The following is a 23,694-nucleotide window of genomic DNA, read 5'->3' as shown; positions in this document are numbered from 1 at the left end:
CGTAGCATCAAGACCCAGAACTTTACTCACCCTTGCCCTGGTCGTGCTGCCGGTCTGGAGAGTGGTGCCGACCGACTTTGTTGCGCCTCTTCCCCCCTTCCAACGTTAGCCGTCATTGTCCACCGCAGATCGTCTCGGCGGTGTCGTGAGGTCAACTCTGTTTCTTTTCCGCTGTTCACACAGGAGCTTAGCATGCAGGATACGTCTGGTCGAACCCCAGCCGGAGGTTTTGCTTTGGCACCTGTCACCTCGCACCGCATGACGTATGTCTTTGTTTTTGTCCAACCGTTGTTATCCAAAGACACCACCGCATTCTACTCTGGAAGCAGATGTTGGCCATGGCATGCCCATGAGGTAACTTCGCCTCCGTTATGACCTTCCCCGTGTAACCACTTCAGTTGCAGTGTCAAGGATGCGATCGGAGAGAGAGACTCGCTCGCCCACTCAAACGCCTGCACTGGAAGCGGAATGGGCGAACTTGTTTAGTACAATGCAGTGGTGGGCAGACTGCAGCAGGGGTGTGGGCACGTCGTCTGCTCTTCATGACCTAGTGGCCCCCCTCTCTCGGCCGATTGCAAGGCGAATGCAGACTCAACGCCGTGACGAGGTGAGCGGCGAGTCTGGCCTGGGGCGGTCGCGACGACGGCTCTGCATCGTGACGAAGTTTGGCAGCTCGATGATTGGACGATGTAGCCGAGTTGCACAGCACACGAAGCGAGAAGGACGAAGAAGAGGAGGAGCAGGAGGAGGCAAGCGGCCAGAGCCAGCTGCCCGCGGAACTAACGTGGTCCGTGGTCGGAGGCGAGTAAGTATTTGCTGCGATATGTTTGGACGAGCGGGTGTTTGTCTGCATGAAGGACGCTTGCATACAGCAATTTCGTGGTAGGATGGTTGGAACGAAAGAAGAACGCCACGCCGGTGGCTTTCTCCGTTGAGGGGGTTCTGCGGGTGGTTTTGTGTCACCCGCGAGGCGGTATACGACCAATCCCGACGACTGTCAACCTGATGATGGTTGTTTTAATAGTTTCTCTCATATTTGAAAAGGACGCCGGTCGCGTGGTGCCTTTGAAGACCTTGCAGCTTGTGAAACTACGCGGGTGTCCTTACTGACGTTGACTGAGACTTTCGCAGCTTGCGGCCAAGGTCCCGAAGGGTTTCCCGTGAGTAACTAGCATTTTATGCAGTGGCAACTGGGCCGTTCAACTTAGCAACTTCAAAGTACCGACAGCTGCGTGTTGTTGTTGGTATTGCGCTGGTGCTCGTAGGACTGAAGAGGCCCAACTCGTTGCTTTTCGCAGCCCCGGGCTTCGACGGCTGATCCACGCAGGCATAGCTGGCTCGCCTACGCAGGAGACAATGAGTAGGATACAAGGTTAGCGGCATCGTTTGGCCTCTAGATCCACACCGATGAGAATTCGGGGCTTGAAGTTCCTTCGTCGCGGTCTAGAAAAAGCGAGAGGCAAAAGTTGCGGACCCAAGGAGAGAGGCAGGCCAAACGATCATCCTCAATATGCGCGCACAGGGGTCAAGTGCGCCAAAGCATAAGGTGTCATACCGCCAAGATCCGTATTTAATTTGGAAGCCCTTTCATCAGGAGAGGGCAAAGGGATATTTCGTGCAGCCCAGCTGTGCACCTGCATGGTAGATGCTTCACAAGGTGAGAAGGAAGTGACGGTCTACGGTAGAGATGGGCCTGTCAGCTCCGGCCGAATCTGCCCTCTTCGTCCCTCCGTTACTCATAACTCAAGGTACTGGCAGGCTGTGCGTGCATCATGCAAGCAATGGAGAGGACTGGCAGCGCGGGTGAACCTCACGCGGATGTCTGAGCGGGATAACGGAAGGCCGCTGACGCAACGCTGTTGACGAGCTGATAACTTTAGAAATCCCATGTAGCTCATCGTACTTGATCTTTCCAGCCTCAGCAGAATCCATAAACTCGATCCTGATCTCTAAAGAGATAAGCGTCAGGGACTTTGGTATGCAAATACTTCTTTCAAGAGACACGATTGGTCTTCTCGGGCTGGCGGACTTGAAAATGCTCGGGTTCGCATGCTAGCCTTGTCCTTCACATGTCTTCCTTCCCCTTCATGCCAAGTTGGTATTACTTGGGCAATTGAGGATGGTGCACTTGTAGCTTGTAGGTGTAGGTAAACACTAGGATCCCGCCTTAGGACGGATCTGCGATAGCGTGGACGGGGTACCAGGGGCATAGGGCTTGGGGTTGGCCTCTCTCGACTTCTGAGCTCGACATGAACGCGGCCAACAGCAAACACCCTGTCCGCCCTCCGACGAGAGGCGTGACCATTGGTGTCTATTGTTTGAAGTGCAGTACAGACTTGTGCTTTTTGAAGTGCCAGCAGGCTACATGTTTCCGACTCGCGTTGTCGTTGGTTCTCGACCGGTTCATTTCCACCCAAGCATGCGACCGTCGACTACTCTATGGGTAAAACGGCGACTAGGTGCCTTCAGGGCGGGTGTGTCGCCTGGGGCGGTTGATGCCTTGTTCGCAGCTAAGCCTTGATCGCCGTCTCTCCCAGTTGTATGAGGTTTGTGATGGTTCAATGTTGGGCTGGACACTATTGCATCTCGTTCTTGCTCTTATCTGGTTTGGGATTGGTGTGCCTGACGCAGCTTGTATCACAAGCCTAATGAAGCCTCCTTTAAGTAACGAGACTGGCCAGACGAGATCCAGTGGGCATGTAGGGTCCTTCCCCCCATGCTCGATTTGTTACGTGGTTGTGTCGTGTGCCAAGAGTCTTAGTGCCATTTCTCCCTGACCCGTCCTGCAGAGCTCTTGTGCGGACAAGTAAGAAGGCCGTTCGAGATAATGAAGTGTCTGGATCGCCTCCGCGCTCGCTGGAATCGTCGTCTTGGTAGCCAGCTCATACCACGTTGGAGGTTGCCAAGCTTCCCAGGGCCGTCACAATCTCGATGAGAAATGACAGTTGCAGTTGATGCTGGTCTGACTCGACGAACAGCAACCAGTGGTTGTTCACGAACCCAGATTTTGTTCTAGCGTTAACCGTTGGGTAGCAGTCCAGGACGGACGGCGGGCGCAGATCCTGAGGCGTCTCCATGTTTTCACGGTACCGCAAAGACCGCATTTGCAAAATGCACAATGTCGAATTGGATTTCCCTTTGTAAAAACCCCCATGTTGCAGGTCTCACGGACAATCGTGCGCGGAACAGGCCGTCCAGCAACTCCACAGCCCCAGTTAGCCGCATGGAAGGAATATGACTTGAGACTCTTGGACTCACGCCGCTTGGGCTTGCCAGATTCTGACAAGGAAGTCCGCAAAACTGGTAAAGAGCGTCTGCCGAGTGGTTCTGTCGTACTGGATTTCAGTTATCCCGATGGGTCGCGGTTTTCAAACCCTTTGGCGCCCATCAGGTGTTGACTACGCCTTGGATATGCCTCTGATGGGGATAATTGATGTTTTTCGGGTCTGGCTTAAGTTGGACAGCCATTGAAATTATTGATGAGTTGGTCATTTATGCTGCTGGATTTTATTTTTATTCTTCTTTTGCGCTTGCGGCGCAAAACTTTCGACCCGTGCTGATATGAGGATACGGTGAAGATGGGTCCTGAGTGACAGAGTATCCGTAACTCTGCACTATCAACCGCCCATGGTGGCGTTTGGTTCGAGCGTCTTGGCCAAGAATGCAATATCAGATTCGCGATGGGGACCTCGATGGACCTCGATGGGCACTCCACCCGCGAGCAGGAACCGCCTTGACAATCTCGAGTGCGTTACAGACTTTAGCCTTGATTGACCTTCGTGTGGGTTGCTGTACAGCTCAGGCGACCCGTGAAACGCTTCGCATCGTACCCAGTCACGCACTTTTGTAGAGGCCAACCATGATGACCAGGTCGCGCGCCATTGGCCACGCCATGTTGGTACACTCCGCTGGCCATTCTGGGCTGATCGGGGCCGAAGCAAGTGTCGGACGCGAAGCACACCACGGCTCCTCTAATAAAGTGGTATCCGGTGGTACTCCGGTGAGCTAGGGTGTGACTCGCTGGGGTACACGTGTAGGCCAAGTAACGAAATACCCAAAATTGAGTGCTTAGATTGCATCGAACTCGACTTAGCTGTCGCCATTTTCGAAAATGGTTTTCCAGTCTGTACCTTGCCTATTGACCTCCGCCCCCTTGAGACAGACTCCATTGTCATGAATCTGGTATACAGTAGGATTTGCTGCTGGATGATGAAGTATAGTGATCGACGGTGGGAGACGTCGTCTTCAAGGTATGCACCGGCATGGAGCTGGTGGAGATGATTTTTCAGGGAGGAGGGAAAACTCGATCAAGGCCTATACTCCTGCGCCGATGCCTCGCGTCAAGGCCAATATTTCCTGTTTCTGGGCTGTCCTCATCGCCTTGTGTGCAGCCAGATTTTGCCGAAACGGCTGAGCTAGTGTTTGCGTTCAGGGACGCCGCCCAATTTCGCCAAACGGCAATTCATGTCGCCGATCTCCACCTCAACTTACATGGCCTTCTTCCACCGTAGCTGGGTCCGTGAGAAAAAACGTGGCGACGCACGCTTGCCCCTGGATGCTGGGAAGTACCGGGCTTGGCCATGTCCGGTTGCTCCCAAAGTGTGAAGTGTGAAGAGCTGCATGTTAGTAGCCTCCAAACGGACAGTTGTCAAGGTTGCAGCCAACGGCGGGAGCGTTGCATTGAGAAGCATTCCGTATACCGTCGAGCATCCTAGGACGCTAGTCCCTCCAGTCAGAGGTGAAAGCTAAGTGGTGGACGCGGCTGGCATATCAAAAAGTTGTCCGTGGAGAACATCAGTCCGTTGCAGCCGAAGTACGGCAGCGGCCGCCATCAGCCGGCCGCCAGTGACGGGTGTGTTCCCATGTCAAAGTGAGCGCGGCAGAGCGCGCCCGGCTAATTTTTTTTAGTGTAAACCGGTTCTCGTGAGAACGTTAGTCCAGCTAGGTTGAAGCAGAACGGCAGGCTAACGCGACCATTGGCGGCCCTAGGTTTGTTGGGGGACGACGCCGGACGCTGAGCGGTCAGAACATGGAGTCGAGGTGAGAGCCGGCCACTGGCGGTTCTCGGTAAGGACAGCAAGAAAAAAGAAGAAGAAAAAAGAAAGAAAGAAAGAAAGAAAAGGCCAGAGAGGATGGGGATTGTGCCTTCTCTGAGGCTACAAGCTCAGTGGAAATCGGTAGCCCACATTGACTTTGTCGTCGCCGTGGCTGTCCCGCTTCCTGCGTGTCTCTTCACCCTTGCCCACTTTTTATCACATTTTTGACGGACAAGAGGTTACAAGGGGCTGGCGAGAGAACAAGCGAAGGCCTAGGTAGTGATCTCTCCCGCGGAGACTGCTTCAGTACTTGTGGCGACAGGACATAGCCGCAACATCTACCCTGATGCGCTGTCAATGACCATGGTTGTCGTTTGACGGCTCCAACGATTGGTTTTCCGTCCGTGACTGAAGATGCTGCTTTGCTTAGAACCAGTGGCCTCGCAAAGTAATATCTGACGTTTTGTGGAGCAGAGATACATTTCCAGGACCAAGAGATGGAGATAGAGAACCAAACAAGTCGGAGATTGTGCTGGACACCGTAACCAGTAGTGCTGCAGGACAAGTTCGAGGATCACGATGAAAGGACGTGGATCAGCGCGACGGCTAGGTACAACATGGGCAACCAGTTACCCACAGCAGCACAGCGGGTGTGTGCGTGCGTACGCCCTGTACGTACCGTGAGAGTGGTGAATGCCATCGTATCTTGGGCAAGTACGGATAAGGTGCTCGGATGCCGAGGGGTACCACGGTTCTCAGGGTGGTCTTGTATGGCACTGGCACTGCGCCTTGAACGATGGACGGTGCATCGTGCTGATGCCAAAGGCTTGTGCCATCCCTGCGATTTCTCATCGACGACCACGGATGGCGGGCTGGCGGGCGTGAGCGGACGAGTAGCGAGCCCCTTCAACCTAGTCCCTTGCTAGTTTGAACGGTGAAATACAGGGCCCTCCCCCGGCTCGGTGTTTACCTAGAATGCCACCCTTGCATCACTGTCGAGGAGCTCGGCTCTCTTGTGTGTATTCGTTCTCCAACATGCTAGCTGGCGCCAGGCAAGTAATGCAACATGCTCGCTCGTACGAAGCCTTGTGCCGGGGGACTGCTTCACAGAGGCCGGGCGCTGGGAGGGATTGTATCGTTTATTCATCAGGTGGTTTGGGGGTTGCTGCATGCTGCGCATGGTTGTGGGTTCGCTCTCTGGTGTTCCTGATGGACAGGGGGGCTCCGAGGTGATAACGATGCGGTTGTCGGTCGAAAGGCCTCATGCTGAAGGGACCGAAGAGACAGAGAAGAGAGAAAGAGACCTGGAGCCTCGAGAGCCGATAGGCGTCTTCCGAGCTGGGCAGGGCATGTTCGCGAGTGGGAGAGGATGGATGATGGACGAAGCGGGAATCCCCTAGGTTGGTGGTCGGATGTCAGTGATACCTAACCGCGCTTTCCTCTTCAACGATTGATTGTTGCTCTTGCCCCCAAGTTCTGGATGTTTTGGCCTTTGTCGGTTCTTTCCTCGACTTATCCCTGTACCCAAGTACAAAGATAAAAAAATAGATAAAAACGGCGAGGAAGGGGCTGCTGTCTTTGCCTCTTGCCCTTTGGCAGACAGGTCCCGTCTGACGGTGTGTCTCCACAAATCGAATAAACCTGGGTAAGCCTCCGCCCACGACGGGAAAGGCTCCTGAGGTTTCAATTTTTGAACCACAACGACCCATTCTCACTCTGCCTTCGTTCATCCACCCATCGAGATTACAAACCGGCAGCAAGCCACTACGATGGCCTCGGGACACTTCCAAGGCGACGCAACACATTAGACCCATGTTCTTTGCGTATCACAGACGGATATGAGGAGGGGCCGCAGATATGGCAGCAGCCAAGCGCTCCGACAACATCCAGCATCCCCCCCTACGCGATATCACGATGTCTTTGTTGTAACTTGCCGCTGCATTCCGCCCGATGGAATCCCCCTGCCTTTCCCGCCGCTCATCTTGCCCCCTTGGCTTGACTGAGGGATTGTCGACGAGACGAGCATACGGGCCAATCGACGACTTGCAGGAAAGCATGATGCAGACCCGGCCACGCCAGACCGGGCCAGGCCCGACCCCGAACCAGGGTCATCAGGCTCATTCGTCTCATTCCTCGTTTCCATTTGACTCTCCCCGTCTTTTTTCTTCTTCTCCAGCACACTCGTCATGTCCACGAGGGTTTTGCTGCTCCACGATGTTCGTTTGATGCCCGCTCATGGGTCATCTGTTGTTTTCGCTGGCTGGGGCCGGCAAATGATCTGAGGGTACCTTGAAGAGAGACGGTGGATATGTCATCTCGTGGCTCGTGGCACGGACTGGATGCATCCCAGACCCGGACCCAAATCCAAACCCATCACCCCATCCCCTCCCCTCCTCACCATCCCGTCTCCGTCCGCTCCATCAGAAAGCCGACGCGCCTTGCTGCGCGCCGCTGTCACTGCTACCTAGTCTATGCCCTGGGCGTACCGTTGTCGGCATCATAGCCCCCAACGCCACGGACTGCCGTGCCATACTGCGATGGTGTTATATGCCAGACTATGCAGGCTTGGGTCAGGAACGCGACCAACCATCTGACTTGGACGGCTTCCCCATCATGCCCGTGATATTATGCACTGGCCATCCGTCACATTAACGGTACAACGGCCGTCGTCACTGGGCCCTTGCCCCCCTTTCTTTGCTTCTCTCTTTGTCTCTCTCTCCCCGTCTCTGTATCTCTGATGTCCATACCAGGCCTATCATCCCCTGCATCTCCCTGCCTTACATGAGATATACGTACCTGGTCTCAACTTGCCACGGACATGGACGGAGGCACGGTACCGGTACGGCACTTGACGTACTTTTTGTGGTGCAAGCGTGCTACTGGCCCACCCCCAGTCGATGCCGCTTCTCCTCATCTCGCTGTCGTTCTGATGTTACGGCTGCTTGAGCCCATCACTATTGCTCCATCTAATTATTCCCTGCACATGCGGCTGGTGGTGCTGTTGTCCTCAGCGTTGTGTCATGCTGGCTCCCATTGCCTGTTCTTGGTGCAACCATTCGTTATCCTAGAGCAACATCGGCTTCCTCGCATTTTGTCTGCCGTCCTCGTCAACCTATCTTACATGGGCAACATCTAGGTTGGCAGTCATAAGCGGCCCCTGTGTTTCCTCGACCAGCGCTTACTTACACCTCTTCCTCTCCCTCTTTTCCTCATAACTCGACCTGATCCCCTTCTTCTTCTTCTTCCTTATCATCATCATCTCTAAACTTGCCGCCCCGATTCCTTTCTACTCCTGCCGCTCGGTAGGCTGTACTTGGTTCGACCCCGTGTTCTCAGTGTCGGCCTACATCGGCCCATCCATCCACCCATCATTGTCAACGGCAGCATTGGCAGCGTCCTTGACCGCGATACTGGGCTCCTCTGCCCTACTGTACCTTGTCGCCCCGATCACTAGCTGCGGCACGGCACTGCACATTCACATCGCATCACATCAGGTCCATCCACATCATCCGTCATTCGTCCAAAACGGTTCAGCTCGGGTCGTCTAGCAGCCGTCTCGAAAGAGCGAAATCAGATCCAGCTGATCCAGGACACCCATTCGAACAGGATTCAGCACGGCTGAGAACACCGCCAGAGACGCCAATTTCCAGAACAAGCGAAGAGAAGGTGGCAGATCCGAAGGGAAGAGGCCATTGCAGCGGAATCCTGCCCGTCTGCCAGACACACCGCATCGGACCACCCTCGCGGCAGCGACCAAGGCCGGACCCCAGAGACGATCCAACAAATCGGCTGACTCTCGAGACTCCAACAGTCGGCACTAATCGAAAAGACTTGACGGCGCGGAAACTGCAGGAGGGAAGTGAATGGGCAGACGCACCCCGGAAAACCACTGGTCACATTTCTGTTCCTTTTTAGCCCTTGGAGGGCCGTCGAATTTCTGCACCATCGCGCCCCCCCTGCACTCTATCTGTTCATTCGCCGCCGGCAGCCAAGGTGCATACAGCAGCTAGGTGGGATATTAGTTGGGTTGCTTTGGCTGGCCTTACTTGACCCTCGACCTGTGAGAGAAAGAGAGACCCGTTTGTTTCTCTCCCCCCGTGTTGGACTGGAATCTGAGCGGCTTGTTGCTGAGGGCGGCCATCTTATTTGTTGCTCGTGTCTTTGTTACACATACGTACCCTGGCTCTGGATCGGGATTGAATTTGTTGGTGCATCGGACCGCACGCATCGCATCGTCCGGCCAGACTCGCCCAGGTTTTTTTTTTTATCTGGCTTCCTGCCATCCCTTTTCTCTCGCCGTCGAAACGATCGTCCCGTCACTGTTTCTTTTTCCCCCCCTGGTTATTCCTCTCCATTCACCTTGTTGCCTTGCTGCCAATCACTGCGCATCGGCCCAGCGCTGGAGACTCGGCATAAGACAAGTTGCATGAGTCGTCAGCAATAGCGCCAGCTTCGCGCATCCATCTTACCGCACTTTCACGCTGATTGCGGGCGAGAATTGAGACATCAACAGTGAGGCTTCGGACGCAGAGCCAAGCATACAGACAAGAAGCCAACGCAACGCAAGGGAAGAGCAGCTACGGCGTCAGTGAGGCCATGTTCCAGCCTCAACCAACGCCTTTTGCGTTTCACGCCTCCCCTCACTCGTACACCCACTCCAACACGCAGTCATACAACCAGTCCCATGGCCCTCGGTCTCAAGATCAATCCTCTCATGACCATGGAGGATACGGCATGGCTCTGGGAGGAGGCGGGCTTGGAGGGGCGATGATGGCAGGCGAAGACGGAGGGATGGACGTGAGGATGGGGATGATGGGCGATGGAGGAGGAGGAGGAGGAGGAGGAGAAGGCGCAGAGCACCACGGTGTCGGCGTCGGCGCGGACATGGGCGACTACAGCTTCTCACCGACGTCGCTGGGAGCCGGAGCAGCTGGAGCTATGCGCGCTCAAGCTCGATCTGGAGCTGTAGCTGGTGTGGGTTCGGCGACGAGCATGGCAATGGGCATGAGACCAGCAACAGGGCAAGGCCACGGCATGGGTGGCCCACTGTTGATGGGCGGTGATGGAAGTGGTGGTGGTGGTGGTGGTGGTGGAGGTGGCTTTCGACTAGGGATGGACGTCGACATGGACATGGGGCTGGGTCTGGGCTCCGGCGCGCTGCAGTCGCCGTTGCAGTCGCAACCGCGGTCACAGTCGCTATCTTTGGGCGGGGAAGCTGCAGGCCCCCCCAGCAGCAGGCCGCTGTCGCTGACAGCACAGGCACAAGCACAGGCACAGGCACAGGCGCAACAGGCACGGGTACAAGTCCAGCGACAGGTCCAGCACCGGCCACAGGGACATGCCCAACACCAACAGGCGCCTCCAACGGCAACGACAGCGGCAGCGGGAGCGGCTACAACACCAGGCCGCGGTCGCGGACCCGGGCTTGGCTCCGGTCCTCACCACCCTGGACCTGGACCTGGACATGGACTTGTATTTGGGCCTGGGTCTGGGTCTGGGTCTATGTCTGGACAGGGTCCTGCACCCGCACCTCATCCTCCTCCTCATCCTCCCCGTCGTCTTCCTCCTCCTCTCTCGTCCTCTGGCCCCGGTTGTACCACTACTACTCCTGCATCTCGCACAGCAGCAGCAGCGTATTCTGCGCCGCCGCCGCCGCAGCAGCAGCAAGAAGCGGTAGCACAACCAGGAGCAGAACGAGCCGGCGCCTTTCAACTCGTCGCTGGGAACGGCCTCTATTCTTCTTCCTCGTCCTCTTCTACTCCCCCTCCTCCCCATTCTTCTTCTTCCCCGTCGTCCGTTGTTGCTGTTTCCGCTGCCGCCTCTGGCACTCCCGTCCCCGCCGTCACAGCCCGCTTCCATCACAACCATAACCATAACCACAACCGCAACAGCCCCGGTGCATCCTCTTCCACCACGTCCTCCTCCCGCTCCCATTCCCACTCCAACTCGTCTTATTCCCACTCTTACTCCAACCACCACCACCACCTCCCCCCGTACCCCGGAGCTGCATCTTCTGCAACTGCGTCTCCTGCCTTTTACAACTCCAACAACAACACCAACAACAACGCCAGCATCGCCCACTCCGCGAGTACTCGTCTGTCCACCATGGAACCTGGCGACCCCTCCGACCTCGCCGCCCAGGAAGCTGCGGCGAGGGACTACCAACCACAGCTGGAGGTGAGTTTGCCGCCGCCCCGACCGCGCGCCGGGAAGCCTAAGCTCCGCGCGGAACGAAGCTCCTTGTGCTCGCTTCCCCCTTCGTCTTCAACCGTCCCCCCCGCCCTTCAGCTCTGCGCCACCTCTCAGACACCCCGATTCGCATTCCTCGCCCGCCTCTATTGTGGCCCTGAGCTGTCGCAAGCTTGGTTTGGAATGTATGCTGACATGAGTTGCGCCGCTTTTTTAGGGTCCATTGGTGGGCGACAAGATCACGAGCGACGCCATCACCGACGAGTATGCCAAGGCCGACGACGTTTACGTTGCGAAAACCATTGTGAGTCCTCCGCTGCCCATCTCTTCCCGGCAGCTTCCTCACGAGCCTATTCGTGGCTAACCCGCGCCCTCGTCTCCCCGCGGCAGAATCTCCCGCAGACCTACTCGCACTACCGACCCATCCAAGGCGACGGCAACTGCGGCTGGCGAGGTGAGTTTACCTTTCTAGATCCCGCTGTTTCGTGCGCCACCACCACCACCACCACCCACTACCCCGCATTCCCGCCCTTCGAGAAGTGGCATGGTCTCGGACCGATCAAGCACGCCGTTTTCCGTGGAATGTTGGCACTGCTCATTCCATGGGCAGCCAGCCTCGGATCACGGCAATGTCTCTCTTTGTGGCGCGTGGATTGCTGGCTAACATCTGGCCTTAGCAATTGGCTTTTCCTACTTCGAGCACCTCGTCAACAATGGCGACCAGCACCAGATACTCGGCGAGGCTGCGCGCATCCAGAGCCTGGACCAGTACCTTTTGCGTGTCGGCGGCTACGACCGGATGCTGTTCGAAGACATGGTGGAAGAGACAATCACTCTGCTGAAAGACCTGGCCCAGAACATTGTCAATCCTCAACTGGCTACGCACGTTTTGGTCCAGCGCTTCAACGACCAGGACGCCTCCAATGCCATCATCTATCATCTTCGTCTGCTGGCGAGCTCATGGCTGAAGGGCAACCCCGAGTCCTACGAGCCCTTCATCCCCGCCGAGACGGGTATTGCCGGCTACTGCGCAGAGCTCGAGCGTCCCAACAGAGAAATTGAGCATCTGGGCATCACGCTTCTTGTCCAGGTATTGCTGAAGCCCGTCAACTTCGTGCTGGAGATTGCCTATCTCGACCGGAGCCCCGGGAGCCAGGTCAATATCTACCGCTTCCCCGAGGAGGCCAACGGCCAAGATCCCGCCAGCTTGGGCCCCATCATTTACCTGCTATACCGACCCGATCACTACGATATCCTCTACAAGTCGCCCTTGAACCCTGCACCCTTGGACCTGCAGGTCAACCGGGCCACTTCGTTTTCTCACCGACACGAGATTGCGAGCGTAGCGCCGTCACTCCACAGCTATGCGAATCTCGACTACGGCCCATTGGCCATGCTTCCCGGCTTTGGCGGCCCGGCTTCCGGTCTGTCGTCGGGCTTGTCCTCACTAGGCTCTCCTACCGCAACCTCGCCTTTGCCGGACGCTTTTGACCCGCCGTCGCACTCTCCTTGGCTCGCCACGTCGTATTCCGATCACATGCAGCAGCAGCAACCTGTGTCAGCTCGCCGTCCGCAGCCCCAGACGGCACCTCAGCCCCAGCCACCAACGCCTGCTCCTGTGAAGGCGGCACAACCTGTCGACTATCAGCTGAGGTTTAGTCACCAGTGCTGGCATCTCAATAACACCAGCTCGGCGCAACCGTCGATTCTCTCTGCCCCGTCGGGGTTCCAGGAACCTAGTTTCACGACGGCCATGTTCAAGAACAGCCATTTCAACAAGGCTCATTACAACAATCCTCATTTCCACCCCGAAGAATGGACGCCTGACGATGACGGCCACCACGAGAGGGCTCCGAGCGCCAAGAAGAAGGGCAAGCTCAGGTCGGATCACTAGAGAATGATGGCCATGGGACAACAGCACCATCGGACAGTGACATAGTGGCGATTCGGTAGCAAAACGGGCTCCGTGGCATGGGTACCCTTTGGGCGGAAAGCTTGCAAACTGCAAACAATGCATTGGATCGCGGCCGTTTTCAAGGGTTGGGAAACCACCGTATACATTCCATGGGGCTCCGCAACCTTTTTCCTTTTTCTTGACGACTGCTTTTGAGGGACTGGGGGGTGGGTTTTGCATTCTTGGGTTTGGGGGGGAGGGAACCAAAACTGAACCGATAAGGCTTGTCGTTATATTTTTGACGTTAGTCGTTTGCGCAGAGGCAAAGGAATCATCATGACTTATGATGGAGAGGGGTTTTTCGTCTTTACGGCTTTCTTGGCAGGGAGGGCCCGTCCCTCGGGGTTGGTACTCATCATAGCATCGGCGTTTGACTCTGCTTGCACGAATTATGCATTAATCACTATTCTCTTGTTTGGCATTTCCCCCGTTGCCCTCTCCCGCACCGGGGATGTTCAACAAGACGGCATGTCAAGCGGTGGTGCTCGCCCACTCCCCCCCCCCCCCCCCCCCTTCCGTGCAGGTGAGGATCGGTGTTGGGATTCGCTTGGATGCAGGCGGGCTGGGAGCTGATTGCCTGCCGCGACAAGGCCCTACCAAGAACCCGGGCATCTCCGGCTACGTCCTCGACCGAGCGATTCTTCCCCCTCGCCCTCGCCCTCGCCCCGCTCCCCAGTCAAACAGTTGACGTTGTCGTCTTGGTTTCCATGTGCGCGTGCGTGCGTTGGCCATGTCAGGCCGTGGCGTGTAGCCTTATCTTGTCGTTGGTTGGAGGGGGGGGGGGGTTGAATAAACCATTCCACGTGCCGCAGTTCACTCTCCTACGCGGCTTCCACCCCCCCCCCCCCCCCCCCTCTCCCCAGGCTCCCGGGACGTCTTATCGCGAGAGCAATGGCGTGCTGCCTCCCGTGGCGCGCTGCCAAGAACCCGCAAGGCCAGCAGGGTCGAGATCGCCGTGTTGGGAGGCCTATCCCCGGGCCCCCCGCTCGGGGGGCGAGCAGACCCCGATGTGCCCGTCCCCCTACCACACCTCCCCCCCTTCTCGCCCCGTCTTGTCTTTGAGGGCGTTTGCCACTCTTACACCGAACGTCACACGTCTTCACTGATTGCGCTTGGGAGGAGGCGGATGCGGGGCGCGTTTGCGGTCTGGTAAAACACGGGGTATCATTATGCTTGCGATGTATGTGCGGGTTATATATACGCGTCCCGTCGTCGGGAATAGAGTGATAGCCCGCCCACATAAAACGGGCTGGGGCGAGTCTCGCGCCCCCTTGCGTCCTTCGGGAATAGTGACCAAACGTCCAGAGGACCGAGAATAAGTCGGCTTCTTCCATCCCGGGGTCGTTGGCCAAGCAGTCAGTATGCTGCACCTTCCCCGGCATTCACGCCGGGGAGGGGGCTACGTTCGAGACGTGCAGGGCAGCCTTGGACGTGGTGCTCGCCAGGCATCAACTGCCGTGAGGCTCACGTACCCGGGCCATTGCTTGTGTCGCAGGGGGCGCTTGGCGCGCACCCATGTCCGGCGGGCCTTGGGCGACAGGTCACCCGAGCCGGTGGTGAACCGTGGTCGGCGCAATGCCGACGCCCAGCCGACGCGCCAGCTCCTCGGCCCATCGCCGCGCGTACCGGTTCCTCCTCGCCCTGCCGTCGCCGGCGATGCTCCATTGCTTCCAGGAGTCTTCGCCGACCTCGGCCCTGACGCTGGTCGCCGTCTTGCCTTGGAGCCCGCATGGCACGAACCTCGCCCAGGGGTTCGACGCCTCGTCCCCGTCGACGACAACGTCCACGTTGAGCGCCGTGCCCAGTCCCGAGATGTGGCGGCGGAGGTGGACACCCATGGCGGCGATCTTGCGCTCCTGGCCTCCTGCCCGGTGCCTCGCGGCTTCGGCCCATACGCCGGGGTCTTCTTCTGAGAGGTATGTCTGGATGGAGGGTCCGTCGGCGAGGATGGCCTGCGTCGTCTCCTCGAGGAGTCTAGCGTAGGAACGGACTGTCAGGTGAGGGTAGTATGTGCTGTGCAGGTCCAATATGGGCCAGAGAACGACTTGGCCCGGTCCGTGATATGTCGTCAATCCTCCGCGGTCCGTCTCGATGACTTTGGGTGTGAACTGCCGCACTTGCAGCCCTGTGCCTCCCGCGTCGTTGTTCCTCTTATCGACTGGGTCTTCATCGACGGCCACATCCAATGGGTGTTGGAGTCGGCCCAGCTGTTCTGGCGTCAGAGACTTTTGCCGTCGGCCGAGGGTGTACGTCGGCGCGGGAGTGAACGAGACGACGAGCGGGGACGGAGCGCGGGGGGTGGGAGCGGATTTCCAGTCGAGGAACGCCTGGCGGAGGGAGGCTTGGAAGTCGGACGCCGAGGTATACGACGGGAATGTGCCCAAAGAGGCATCGAGGTGAATGTGTCGCAGCGCGCTCGGTTCAGCGTCGTCACCTTCGGGGAAGACAAGCTTGGAAATGGGCAGCGAGGAGCTCCATCGTGCCTGATGCTGGGCGTGTCCTGACGGCCTACCCGTTTGGCATGAGAGGCTTCGTATGGACGAGGTGCAGATGCGTTGGAGAGATCGAGGAGGCCCCATTGGCGTGCAGGTATTGGCGAGGGATTGGTTTGGATGAAATATTGCTGGGTCAACGGTAAGGCTGTCGGAGAGAGAGCTTGAACAGAGTTTGGCGGAACGAGCCGGCTGGAACTGTGGATTCCCCGACGTCGGCATCTTATCGATAAGTCTGGGTCGCTGACAGCGCACGAGCCAAGGCGGGACGAGGCCCAGGGTCACCAAGGCATCCTTCCGAAGCTTTTCCCCATCAACAGCCTCCGTCCCCCTCTGTTAACGGGCCTGAGGTCCGGCTCCGAAATGGGATCAAAGGGCCGGATAGCTGTCGAAACAGCTCCGGCGTGGATATCGGCCTTCCCGGATGACTTGTGGAGTGCACCGACGCTTCTTGAATGACGACTCAATTTTCCTCCACTAGTCAGACATCAAGTTCAAAGCGGACAGCCCACAAACACTAGCCGCCTGCCCAGAGACGGTGTGTCGTATCTGCTAAGGAGGTGGTGAGACATTGACGTTTACATTACTGACTCAGCTGGGTGTATCACTCGCTCTCAAGTTGATTACGCAGAAAGTGCTGGCCGACGCTTCAGTGTTGGGACAGCTGACCACCAGACGGGCTGCTCATCATGATGACATGTAGACAGCTCGACGCACCGGAGAGGGTGTGTCAATCAAGGCTCGTAGTGTGCCGAGCCGACGACGGCGTACCGCCAAGTGGGGGAGCCGTATGTGCCGAGTCGATCTGGCGCCGATGCTCAGGAGACGTCGAAGCCATCCATCGGGACAGCACGGCGGGGCCGATGTGTTTTATTTGTCACTCGTAGACGGACCCAAATCTGGTTTGCTGTCAACATGATGGCGGGAGGCAGTTGGAGTCGAGGCCGCGATGCGCCTGTCAAGCTGCAAGGGAGAAGTCAGAGTACCCGCAACATCCGAGAGGTGACGCGAGTAGCACGGGCTAAGCCTCAGTGTGCGAGCTGATTCGCGGTGGGTTGGATTGGGTTGGGTTGGGGGGTTGCTCATTGCACCGCATCTGAGCCACAGTAGTACACATCATCTTTGGCGGCAGGCCGCGCAAGGAGTGGGAGAGCACGAGAAAGCCGTCGGGGCATTGGTGTCGTCGAACGCTGTGGGAATGAGGCCGAAAGAGGAGAAGGCCCTCCCAGACGAGGATCGTCTCCAATGAGGGCGAGGGTCGCGCAAGCTGCCGCGAAGTCTTCATGGGGCTTTCAACGCTGGACACGCAGATGGTGCGGCAGGACAGACAAAGGCCCTGCGTCGACACCCGGGATAAGGAAAAACCCTCGACTCAGGGACGGATTCCGGTGTTTCGTCCCTAGGTCTGCCAGACGACAAGAGGTGGCCTCCTCCTCGGTACGGAGGTTGAGCAGCCCTCGGTACCAGCCGTCCGCTTTAGGACATGTGGCTGCGAGGTCTATCGGATGGAGGGTTGGCTTGTGCAGAATGGAGGTGAAGCAACAGACGAAGGGGGAACAGACCATGCCCATCCGAACCGCAACGAACCTTGCTACCTATCGAGGCCGAGGCCAACCTTGTTTCGACGAAGCTCCCGAGCGGAAGATCGCCAACCTTGTGGGAGCCCAGGAGGGGTTTAGTGCCGTGATAGTCACGAGCGAGAACGGTTGAAAGCGGCCAACAATGGGCCGGGCCAGCTGAGGGACTGAGTCGCGGGAGGTGGTGCGGACTGGTGGTTGGCCCGGCGTGGGAAGAAAAAGCGACGGGGGAAAGAAAAAGAAGGAAAAAAAAGACGACTCTAAACTACATAGTACCTACCTAGATGACGTCGTGGCAGGGTGGAGGCTGGGCCGAGGAAGGTCCCTGCGCTGGCAGTCGACAGCTTCCGTTTTGCGAGGTGCGCGACGAATCAGAGTGGCTCAGGAACCAGGCCGCTAGAGGGAGGGTCCGGTCTGTTGCCCAGCACACTGCGGGCTGGGCCTTGACGACCTTACGGTGTGCGACCGACTTGTGACTGTGCTGTTCTAGCCAACAGGGGTGCGCCGGTACAGTGCGCGATCCTACCAACATACCGCCATGTGGAGCCCGGCAGTGGCTCGGTGGTGTCGTCATGGCCCACGATGCGCTGTCCAACCAGGCGGGAAACAACCAACACCCCAGCTCCATCCATCCAGTGCCCACGAGCTAGGTAAGTCTGCTCGTCTCCAAAGACTCTGCGTGCGCTGGAGCTATCCTCAGTCAGGCCTCACTCGAGGCCGGGGTGCTTTCTTTCTCCCCCGCTAGTTTGGCCTCCCCCCCCCTGGCACACACGCAAACCCGGTTTGCATCATCTGATTGCTCGCCCGTCATCCAATTCTTTCTTCCCTCTCTTCTCATTTTTATCCTCACCCTCCAGACCACTCTCCGAGCGTCCTGCGCTTTCCGTCAGCCTTTCCATCCCGGCACATCTCCAAGCATCCTCTGCAGAACCAACCGGCCGGTCAGACGAATCAGTCCCGAGGACAAGGACATATCAAGCCCCGGGTTCCTCACCACGAGCTCACCCAACCGTCCATCCGCTCATCCATCCACCCACCCTGTACCCATATAATTGCCTAGCTATTGCTCGGCCGAGAACAAGGGTCAGAAGCAAACAGAAACAAACTCGGAAACATAAACCAGAGACACTTCCCCCCCTGGCCTGGCATAACTCCCCCATCCGACTGAAACACATCTGCGAACCTGGTGAGTTAACCCATTGCTTGTCACCATCGCCTCACACACATATCTTGACCCTATTGCCCGTCAGTGACGAGTGTAAATTACTCGGGTGCACGCTGTACGCCGTACGCCGCCTCGTTCCTCAGCTTCGTCGCAATTCCCTGCATTCCTGCGCAACCCCATCATCACCCAAGCTCCGCCGTCTTCTAAACAAACATTTGCTGAGTACAAATCCCTACAGGTTTCCCGTCCCGCCATTAGGTTCCCCCCAGCCATCTCGAGGAATCGCAAACACACCTCGCAAATCAAACATTGATACCCCCAAACAACCGGCAAAATGGTTAAACGTGAGTCGTCTTTCCTCCTCGTCCTCCTCCACCAGCGAGCGAAACATGATCCAGCTTTCCAGACTAACACCGGCATTCCAGACGCCCCCTTGGGTACCGCCGCCATCGTCTTCCTCTCGGGCTCCATCGTCCTCCTCCTCTTCGTCATCCTCTCGGCCGTCCGCGACTCGTCGCCTCTGAACAAGACTTACTTCCTCGAGGCCGACACCTCGGGCATCACCGGTGCCCGCGAGGGCCTCACGCGATGGACCTACTTCTACTACTGCAACGACCAGAACACTGAGTGCTGGGGCGCATGGCCCGCCCCGGCCTTTGGCTGGGCCTGGGGCCGCGACGCCGCCAACGTCCCCTCCGGCCTCGCCGGCAGCCACGGCGGCGGCACCACCAGCACCCAGTACTTTTACCTGTGGCGCTTCGGCTGGGTTATGTACCTGATTGCCCTCTTCTTCATGGCCATGGCCTGGTTCGCCAGCTTCCTCGCCTGCTGCGGCCGCCTCGGCGCCGCCGTCGCCGGCCTGGTCTCCGCCTCGGCCCTCTTCTTCCTGACCGTGGCCGCCGCCCTGATGACGTACGTTGCAGATCTCTCCCCTTCGAACATGCGTAGACTAACAAAATCACAGCGCAACCTTTGTCAAGGCGCGCAACGCATTCCTGTCCGCCGGCCGCGAGGCCCACATCGGCACCTACGCCTTCGGCTTCACCTGGGGCGCCTGGGCCGCCCTCCTCATCGCCACGGTCCTCTTCTGCATCGGCATCCGCGGCGACAAGGGCTACACCGGCGGCAGCCGCTTCGGCCGCAACCGCAGCGTCCGCAGCCGCCGGTCCCTCGACGTCAACAGCGGCCGCCGCGTCAAGGAGGACTATGCATAAAGCGGGGGCCACAACGACGCAACCGCACCCGGTCTGGGATTTTTTTTGGTTTTTTTTTTAAAAAATGGAGTTTTTAACTTGTCTTAATGCGGAGGAGGATATAATGTCGTGTCATGACCCCGAGCGGCGTGTGATGTATTTACGCTTGCGCTTTATCTATTCTCTGCATTTCCGCCGGCGTTGTTTCTAAAGCGTCGTCTTCAGCGGAGGGGGGGGTTTCCTCTTCCGAGGGACTTGGAAGATTGGAAACGATGGAGGGGTGGGAAACCGTTGCCACGGTCCTGGAGTTTTGCGCGTTTCGAGTACCCCGGCTTTGACATGTGCCACTCGTTAAGGAAGTCTACCTAGTTAATAGACTAATCTCACATAATTCACCACGCAATCTCGCCGATGACTTTTTGACACCTTTATGCAAGCGGGAGGCATGATGAGCGGGAGACAGCTCACGTCTGATTGCAGCTTCATATACGGGCTTTCTTTTCGTGTTGTGATTTTTTTTGTGTATTTGAGAAATGGGCCATGATCCGTCTCCGTCCAAGCCGACTATCTGAATAACTCCATCACCGACCCTCCCCCTTCCATCCCACGCACGCGCATCCGATTCGTCGCTTAAAGGCGTGGCGTTTCTTTCCCTTCAGAGTTCACAGGCGCGCGACAATGGAAGGGGCCGAAGCACGTCGTCGCCAGGTTCAATTAGCTTCTTTTTCTTTCTTGTAATCTCAGTTGCCTTTGAATCTTTTATCTTTCTTTCTTTCTGTCCCCCGTACTGATCCTGCTCCATGCTGATTTGTCGTCGTGTATGTTCCTATTCGTCATGAAACTCCCAGCCCACGCAGTACTCCTTCCGTCATGTTTCCCCCGTCGATCAGGATTCAATGAAAAAGTAACATGGAAACATTCGTGCCAAGTCCTTGAGGGAACGCCATCCGCGTCGTATGCTTGGACGGCCCTGACGGCCGCGAGTGTTGCCACTCGAGATACAGAAAAAGAAAACCATGGAAGAGAGGGAAAAACTCCTCCGTTAAGAACACTCCTTCCCATCCAAAGATGTTTGCTGACGATGCAACGTAGAAATACTTGTGAGGGTATGGGACAATTAAGGGAAAAAAAGGCGGCAGGAGCCAGAAAAAGAGGCCAACTGAGACCAGCTCGGTCAGCATGGGAATTTTTCTGAAATCATAATCCTCCCCACCAACCCGCATGGTTTTTGGCTTTTCTCGCAACGACTCTCACTGCAACGGACCGCCCGCCCCAACCAGAGGGCTCACGCTCGGGCTGACGCTGTCCAGCGGTGCGGCGTGGAGTGCCGGCCGTGATGCTGGGGCGACGAGACCCGACCGCTTGCGCTCCAGCACCGACTTGACCCACTCCGCAACTTCCTCATCGTCGGTGCCGGATGATAGCGAGAGTTTGCCAACGGTCTCTGCCACGGCTTCGGCCTCATCTCCCTCCTCAGCCTCCTCGGCGATCGTTTCGATTTTGGAGAAGGGTGCCATCCAGGGGTGTTGAAGCAGCGCGGCGTACGTCGGGCGGTCCTTGGGAATCTTGTTGAGACACTTGTGGACGAAATCGTGCGCCGTGCTGGAGTATCCCTCCTCGGGCAGACCTGGGGGTTCGCCCTCAACAATAGCCTGGAATCTTTGATCAGTTTACATCTTGGAGGGCAGGTTGATAGACTCACGCTCAGTTGGCTGAAAATCGTCGACGATACCTCTGGCGGGTAGGGGTACCGTCCCAAAGCACACTCAATGACCGTCAAGCCCAAGCTCCAGATGTCGCTCTGCACACTGTAGGTGCCATCGGCGCCAGCTGCCATTCCACCTCCCGATATTCTTTCAGGGGCCATGTAACTTTGGCAGCCAATGTTGGTCTTGGCGATACTTGCGACGAGGTTTCCGCTGACACCGAAATCGCAGATCTTGACCTGACCTCTGGAGTTGGCCAAGATGTTTGTGGGTTTGACATCTCTGTGGATGATGTTATGCTCGTCCTTCAAAGACTTGAGGCCCATCACTGTCGAGTAGGTAATCTTCCGTAGCACGCCCTCGGGGATACCGCCATCGTACAGCTTGTCAATAGAACCGCCGTCCATGTACTCAATGCACATGTAAACCGCGCCCTCTTGGAAGAAGGCTCCGTAGAAATCGATGATGTAGGGTGATATACACTCGTGCAAGATGACAAGCTCCTTCAGGATCGTTGTGAACTTGGCCTCCTCCAGCTCCAGTCGGATCTCCTTCATGGCCATCACTCTCCCTGACGTGCCCTCCGGCGCCGCCGACACTGGCGACGAGTCTGCGGACCCGTCGGCTTTCCTAATGGGTGAGGGGTCCGAATGCGCCGTGCCCAGGCTCGCGTGCTTGAACCCACCCAGCCCAGACCCGAAACGAGGTACTTTCGGCTTCGTGTGCTTGACTTTGTAGACGGTACCGTAGTTTCCCTTGCCCAGCTCGTCCATGACCTCGACCTCGTCCAGAGAAATAGTGAAGGCGGTGCCATTGGCAAAGTTGACACCAGTCTTGGTGATGGTCGCGGCGCCGTCAAACGTGATCCAGCCCTTCTCTGAATCAATGTACTTTTTGAAATCGTCCATCTTAGACCCCGTCGTTCCGTTGGGCGCGCCTCCGTTGTTGTCGGAGCCGTGGATATCGGAGAGTTTTGGCGTCGAAGACCCAGGTGAAGAACCGCTCATATCTGACAACTTCATCATAGGCCCACGCCTGGCGGCGAGCGATGGCTTCGTCTGGATGACGGGGGCAGAGCGGGGCATGCCACCGGCAGTCGGTCGGGACATGCCACCCGGTAGCTTAAGATTGCCCGGGATCCCTCCAGGCAAACCGCCGGGTGAGCCTTGGCGAGGCACCGGCGATACCGGCGAGCTCGCCATGGAGTTGGGCGACGGTTGTGACCCCGCAGGCTTGCCCATGCGCTGAGCGTGGAGCGCTCGCGCCCTCGCCATGACTTCGTTCATTGGGCCGCTGCCCATGCTCATCATGGAGGCGGTAGGAGGTGGCCGGCGAGCGTTGCTCAACAGGCCAAGAGGCGTCGAAGAAGGTGTCATATTTTGAGGATCGGAGACGGTTCGCAGTGAAGGTACGCGTTTGGGAAATTCTGGAGCGCTGTCGAGGGGCCCTTCGAGCGGGGTGCTGGCCTCGGAAGAGTCGGCGGAGCCAGGCGACGCGGGGCTGCTCAGTCCATCTCTATCGACTAAGCCATCAGGCGTGACTGGGAAAGAGTCGGGGGTGTTGAGATCCGTCATTGCGAAATACGGCGTGTCCTCGTGGCGGTGACGCAGTTCACGATGAAGGTAGAGGGCGGGGGAAGGAGTCGGGTGTGGTGAAGGGTGTCTCGAATGACCCTAAAGCGTGAGCGGCATGTGGTAGTTCCAAGACAGTAGTAGAACAGCGGGCGATAGTCGAGCACGCAGTAGATATCGAAATGTCGTCGAGTCCAGTCGCACAGAATCGGGGATTGGTAATGGCAACAGCCGATCGCTCAATGGTGAGCGGTGACTGAAGGATCGAAAACTCGGGGGTTGTCGTGAGGAGCTTGCCGCGGGGTCTAGGCACGGCGGTTTGGGTAGTGTGGCCTGCTGCGTAGTCGGGGGGTCGGGCTTGCGACCGGGGCGGTGGCAAGGGCAAACTCTAAGTCGGGGCGAAAATGGAACTGGGCGCGGGCGCGCTAGACCGGCCAGACCGAATTTTTGTTGGGGCTGTTTCTTTTGTCCCCTCTATTTCGATCGTCTGACAGTCTTTCGTGAGCTTTGGGAATCGTGCGGAATGAAGACGAAGAAGAGTTGAGAGAGATGGGATGTGTGGGAGAGGTGTAGGCGCAGGCGCGTCAAAAGAAAAGAGAGGCGAGGACGAGGTGAGGTGAGAGGGGAAGAAGAGGACGGTGATTCGACATGAGGTAAAAAAAGGTAAAGCGGGACAAGGTAGAGAAAGCGTCGCCGGGCAGATAATGTCCCTGCTGAGCTCTACTGGCTCTACTCAGGAGCTAAAAGAGGATGGCGGCGGCCGGGGCAGGAATTGGACGAGGGGGAGGGAAGATGGGTTCAAAATGGCAAC

The 23,694-nt window shown here is 57.4% G+C and overlaps 6 protein-coding genes across 6 annotated transcripts; 4 read left to right on the top strand and 2 right to left on the bottom strand.

Annotated features, from left to right (window-relative positions):
• Window positions 1-2,882: 2,882 nt before the first annotated feature.
• Window positions 2,883-3,077, bottom strand: ColSpa_03014 (uncharacterized protein; the record flags this gene model as incomplete). The annotated part of the gene is made up of 1 exon (XM_049269226.1): window positions 2,883-3,077. One exon carries the CDS (start codon window positions 3,075-3,077, stop codon window positions 2,883-2,885), a length of 195 nt encoding a protein of 64 aa, XP_049125183.1.
• A 6,555-nt stretch (window positions 3,078-9,632) lies between these two features.
• ColSpa_03013 (uncharacterized protein) lies at window positions 9,633-10,713 on the top strand (the record flags this gene model as incomplete). Its single annotated transcript, XM_049269225.1, has 2 exons — window positions 9,633-10,222; window positions 10,314-10,713. 2 exons carry the CDS (start codon window positions 9,633-9,635, stop codon window positions 10,711-10,713), a joined length of 990 nt encoding a protein of 329 aa, XP_049125182.1.
• Window positions 10,714-11,141: 428 nt separating this feature from the next.
• On the top strand, window positions 11,142-13,119 carry ColSpa_03012 (ubiquitin-activating enzyme E1 1; the record flags this gene model as incomplete). Its single annotated transcript, XM_049269224.1, has 4 exons — window positions 11,142-11,213; window positions 11,443-11,529; window positions 11,628-11,679; window positions 11,903-13,119. The coding sequence occupies 4 exons, from the start codon at window positions 11,142-11,144 to the stop codon at window positions 13,117-13,119; spliced, it is 1,428 nt and encodes a 475-aa protein (XP_049125181.1).
• Window positions 13,120-17,532: 4,413 nt separating this feature from the next.
• Window positions 17,533-17,898, top strand: ColSpa_03011 (uncharacterized protein; the record flags this gene model as incomplete). Its single annotated transcript, XM_049269223.1, has 2 exons — window positions 17,533-17,705; window positions 17,739-17,898. 2 exons carry the CDS (start codon window positions 17,533-17,535, stop codon window positions 17,896-17,898), a joined length of 333 nt encoding a protein of 110 aa, XP_049125180.1.
• An 849-nt stretch (window positions 17,899-18,747) lies between these two features.
• On the top strand, window positions 18,748-19,627 carry ColSpa_03010 (protein SUR7; the record flags this gene model as incomplete). Its single annotated transcript, XM_049269222.1, has 3 exons — window positions 18,748-18,757; window positions 18,839-19,325; window positions 19,378-19,627. The coding sequence occupies 3 exons, from the start codon at window positions 18,748-18,750 to the stop codon at window positions 19,625-19,627; spliced, it is 747 nt and encodes a 248-aa protein (XP_049125179.1).
• A 1,229-nt stretch (window positions 19,628-20,856) lies between these two features.
• Window positions 20,857-22,886, bottom strand: ColSpa_03009 (protein kinase wis1; the record flags this gene model as incomplete). Its single annotated transcript, XM_049269221.1, has 2 exons — window positions 20,857-21,258; window positions 21,309-22,886. The coding sequence occupies 2 exons, from the start codon at window positions 22,884-22,886 to the stop codon at window positions 20,857-20,859; spliced, it is 1,980 nt and encodes a 659-aa protein (XP_049125178.1).
• Between the last annotated feature and the right edge of the window lie 808 nt (window positions 22,887-23,694).

Source organism: Colletotrichum spaethianum (genome assembly GCF_022836535.1).
Source record: "Colletotrichum spaethianum MAFF 239500 DNA, contig05, whole genome shotgun sequence".
Lineage (NCBI taxonomy): Eukaryota > Fungi > Ascomycota > Sordariomycetes > Glomerellales > Glomerellaceae > Colletotrichum > Colletotrichum spaethianum.
The sequence above is the reverse complement of the archived record's forward strand: the minus strand, read 5'-3'. Positions and strand labels throughout refer to the sequence as shown.